General features: G+C 43.6%; 1 protein-coding gene across 1 annotated transcript in view; it reads right to left on the bottom strand.

The window, feature by feature from the left end:
• Nucleotides 1-294: 294 nt before the first annotated feature.
• The window catches only part of SALL1 (spalt like transcription factor 1), a gene marked incomplete at its 3' end in the record, with an annotated part of 13,616 nt that continues 9,260 nt past the window's right edge, over nucleotides 295-4,650 (bottom strand). The window contains exons 2-3 of the mRNA XM_080638144.1: nucleotides 1,790-4,650; nucleotides 295-735 (exon numbers count right to left, since the gene is read on the bottom strand). The exon at nucleotides 1,790-4,650 is cut by the window's right edge and continues 552 nt beyond it. Coding sequence (XP_080494270.1) covers nucleotides 295-735; nucleotides 1,790-4,650 — 3,302 coding nt within the window. The remainder of the gene's footprint in view (nucleotides 736-1,789) is intronic.

The raw sequence follows: 4,650 nt of genomic DNA, 5'->3' as shown, positions 1-4,650 counted from the left end.
TAAGTTAATGCCAGAATAAGATCACCTAGCAGAACAGACTTGCAACTGCCATAAATGTTACAGCAAGTTTATAGCACTCTAGTCAATTAGTATTTAGTTCAAAATACAGGAGACCAAAGTTAATGCTTGCATTCGTTTGCAAAGCAAGGTTATATCACTAATAAATAAGCTCTTAGAACTCTAGAAGTAGAACATGGTACAAAAGAAAGTCTTTGTAATGTTGTAGCCTGCAGCTTGAAAAAAAGCAACCCTAGGTTGCAGTATTTGCAGGAATGTTATTTATGGATTTTTTTCTTAATTTGTTACAATTTCTTTGTTGTCTTCCACGAAACGTGTAAAACGGTAGTTTGTCCCATTTTCATTGCTTGCCATTTTCTCCAGACCAGCTAGAGGTGCATTGGGTTCTGAATTCTGGAGCTTCTCCAGGCTTCCCGTCAAGCCGCTGATGGGAGAATTGCCACCATTCCCCAGGCCCCCTGGCGCTGGAGGGATGCCGCCATTCTGGATTACGGAGATCTCGTTGGTCTTCATGGCCAAGCCGCTGGAGAGTGCTGCTGCATACTGGTTCCAGAAGCTGGAGGGGTCTCCATTCCCCGACCGTGCAGCCAAATCCTTCTGAAACATTTCTGGGAACTTTACAGGATTGCCTCCTAGAAATGTCATGGGGCCATCTACAGAAAGTCGTCTGCCTCGTCTTGCGGGAGTACTGTTCCACATGTGAGTGCCCATATGAACCTGCAAAAAAAGAAAGAAAGAAACAAACAAACAAAAAATAGAGATTGTCAGGGATTTCAAACTTGTTTTGATCACAGAGAAAGCAGCAGTCCATGAATACGTCCAGTCTTGTTGCATAATGAATGGCACTAGAGGTAGCGGATGCAGGGCTCCATTTCTCATCTGGAATAATAAATAAAACTTTTTCTGGATTAGCCCATCACTATTACCCACAATACCCTGTTTTCCTGCTGAACACTGCACTGCTTGTTACTCTTTTTTATTACATGTATTTAGTTTATAATGACTTCACGTTATTCTGTCAATTGCAGATAGCTGCTTTCAGGGCTAGAATTGCTATGTCCACTTCCATTGCAATGTTAAGTATTGTATTTGACACCCTTTACCCTATAAACGTCCTTTCCAGACAGGCAGAAAGTATCCTTTACTGATTGCTCATCAGAGAGCCTCGTGTATAGACAGAATGGCCTGAAAGTAATTATTCATCTCACATTACTGGCAGCAACCTCTAGAGAAATACTCTGTCAACAGAAAAACGTACACAGTCAAGTGCTCAACTGGTGTTCTAAAACTTAAGTATATTTGCTTTTTCAAACATGTATCAGTAGGAAATGTTAGTTATATAATCAATTAAAGTAATGCCCATTAGTTCCAGAATTATGTTAATAGTTTTTTTAAACACTCATCATGTTACATGATAGTTATGAAAAAACAGCACTTTCAAGAGCCTTTCACTTCTTAAAGAGGTAAGTTACAGACGCATTTCTCTGTTAATTAATACTCCTAACCATCATTTGGCTGTTCTGTTTCACACTTTACATAGACAGTCTTTGCTGGTAGATGAATTTTAATTTAAGCATGAAAACCAGCCCGTGTTTTTGAGGCTGCATGGAGACAGCAGGCCATCTAGGTCTACCAGAGCTGACTAAACACACCATTTGTCACACCACAAATACCCAAAGGTACCACTACTTGCAACAGTAACAGATGTAAAGAATAAAAAAACCCCATAAAGGAGAAAATGAAACCTAAGAACAGCAAAAGGAAAAAGTACCTTCAAATTGCCTTTTGTTGTGAACGCTCTTCCACATATAGTGCAGGCAAACGGTTTCTCACCAGTGTGTGTCCTTTCATGGATCTGCAGTGCACTGGAGGAAGAAAATGTTTTCCCACATGTGTTGCAGTAGTGCTGTTTCGGAGTTCTTCGGGGGAGAGCAGGGAGCAGGACAGGGGACGTGGCAGAGGAGGACAGGGGCCCCGAAGCAACAAGACCAGAGGGTACTTCTTTGCTATCCTGAGGAGAGCTGTGCACAAAGCCGTTAACCTCAGTTTTTATGAGCGATGACAGGGAATTGGCAGGTATAATCGAAGAGTTTTGATTAGGGCCGATACTGGAACTGGGCTCAAAAAGTTGTGATGGTAGATCTCGCATCTGATGTGTCAACATATGCTGTTTCAAATTCCCCTTTGTGGAAAAGCCACGATTGCAAACTGTGCAAATAAATGGTCTCTCTTTGGTATGACTTCTGTAATGAATGTCCAAGGCACTCTGACAAGCAAATGTTTTGCCACAAATGTCACATGCGGTGTTTTTAAATTTACCTCTATCTCTGAAAGGGAAGAGCATACTCAGAGACTCTTCTTTAATAATTTTATCAGTGTTACTGGATGTCAAGTCCAAAGCACCACTGTTAGCAGGGGTTGGAGACAGACCATTGGCAAATTCACTTGGTAAGGTTCTTACTGGTTTCTCTTCAATACTTGGTGACTTGTGGTAATCATTAGTGCTGTTGGATGGGGACAAGGCCTGCATGGAAGAGGTAGACTCTGAGACAGCAGGGCTCCCAGCACTTTGGCTTTCCATATCACCACCAACAGATGACGAATCATTAGTCAAAACATCCCCTTCCACTGACCCATTTTCAACCGACTTTAAGCTTGCCTGAAGTTGTTCAGCAAGTCCTGCATTGATCATCTTCATCTGATTTTCCAAAGCAGCAATACTTGACATTTCCAGGGGCAAAGGGGAAGAAGACAAGCTGTCTTGTGATGCATCTGCAGATTTAGGTGTGTCTGGCACACTGCTGTCAGGACAGTCTTCCATGTTCTCATCTGAGAAGTTGTCTATGTCATCAAAATTCTTATCATCAAAAGATCCCGTATCTGATTCCATTGACTCAGGATAGTTTTCCGTCACTGGGGTGTTTGGGATCTGCCCTCCCATGTGCATCCGGATATGCTGCTGCAGCACAACTGCATTGGTGAATTTCTTCTGGCAGATTGGGCACGAATGTTGTACTCTCAGGGGGGGCATGGCACGATGGACACTGTAATGGGTCTTTAAGTTGCCTTTAGTCGTGAAAGCACGACCACAGATTTTACACTTAAATGGCCTCTCACCGGTATGTGTGCGATAATGCATTTTCAGTGCACTCTGGCAACTGAGAACTCGGTGGCAAATGATACACTCATTAGGATCGGTTGCCTTTTTGTCAATGTTTTCTACCAGCTGCTGCAATTTTGATGTTTCAGATGCTGGTGTTGAATCCAACAGTCCTCCAAATGGAAACTTTGCCTTAAATTGCTCTGACATTAGAGGCATCAGTGGATTTGTAAAAGTAGCAACACTGCTGGAGCCCAAGTCTGCTGCCGGTGAACTCACAGAGCTGGTCATGTTAGAGATGGTGCCTGTGTTTTGAGGGTTTCCTTCTATTTTGCCATTTGACATTGGCAAAGCACCAGCCTCTACCTCATCAGAAAGTCCATTGGAAATTTTTGATGTAGGATCAGCTGTTCCCGAGTCACTCTTGACAGAGCAGGGAGGGCTAGAGGAAGGATGGCTAATGGGAATCGGCTGAGGCTCCTCTGTTTTGATGAACGGAGTCAGGCTTGGAATTGTTGGTGGGAGTGGCAGGCCAACAGAAGTCGTCAGGGTGGAGAGGACTGGTTTGCTGTCCAGCCAGCTCGTGACAGGTTTCTCTGGTGGTATAGACATCCCGTAAGGAATACCAGTGCTTGTAGGAATATTGTCCAAATGCTCTGGCACCGGGTATGGATTCATTTGAATATGAGGGTATTTTTCTTTATGACGTTGAAAGTGGACCTTTAAGTTTCCCTTTGTGGAGAACCTGTTTCCACATATGTTGCATTTAAATGGCCTCTCGCCCGTGTGAGAACGTAAATGAATCTGCAAGGCACTGTCACTCCCAAACACTTTAGCACAGAACCTGCATTTATGCTTAAAGAATGCCTCATCTGAATTACTTTTTGCTTCAAAAGCAGTTACATTTGGTGGCTTGCTTTTTCTTTGCTGTGCCAAGGCAGTCAAGGAGTTTAAATCCTCTGCAGGTGTTCCGATATTGGACAGGGGACTGGAGAAAACAGAGTTACTGGGTGTGGGCTGAGGTAGAAGTGGATTAGATGCAGGACTTAATAAACTGCTTATTGCAAAAGCTGGTGAGGATGATGCTGATATTGGTGGGTTGTTGAGCTGTGAGCCACCAATACTTGAAGCCACTTTTTCTGAGGACGGTGTTGTAACTGCTGCTGCCAACATGTTAATACTTGGAGAAGAGCCACTACTGGATGGAATTAGAGTGTTGCCAGGGTTGCTCTGAGGTAGCTGTATAGGGGGTAGCTGTTTCACACCACTGATGCTGGCAGATTGACTAGCAAGGCTTTGTGCTAATCCAGCTGCTGCAGCCAGCTGCTGGGATAAATGGGAACTTAACGTAGACAAGGGATTGGCAGATGTTCGTAAAGTACCTTGAGAAGGGCTAGAAGATGTTGGCATGTCTGTGTTTTGGGAAGCCAACAATAATATTTGGTGACGAATTTGTTCAATCAGTTGCAACTGATGGATCTGCTGCTGCTGTAATGCCAACAGCTGCTCCATCAGGGCAGGTACAGCAAGCT

The sequence above is a fragment of the Psittacula echo genome (genome assembly GCF_963264785.1).
Source record: "Psittacula echo genome assembly, chromosome: Z".
Taxonomy (NCBI): Eukaryota; Metazoa; Chordata; class Aves; order Psittaciformes; family Psittacidae; genus Psittacula; species Psittacula echo.
This window is presented reverse-complemented; position numbering and strand designations above follow the sequence as displayed.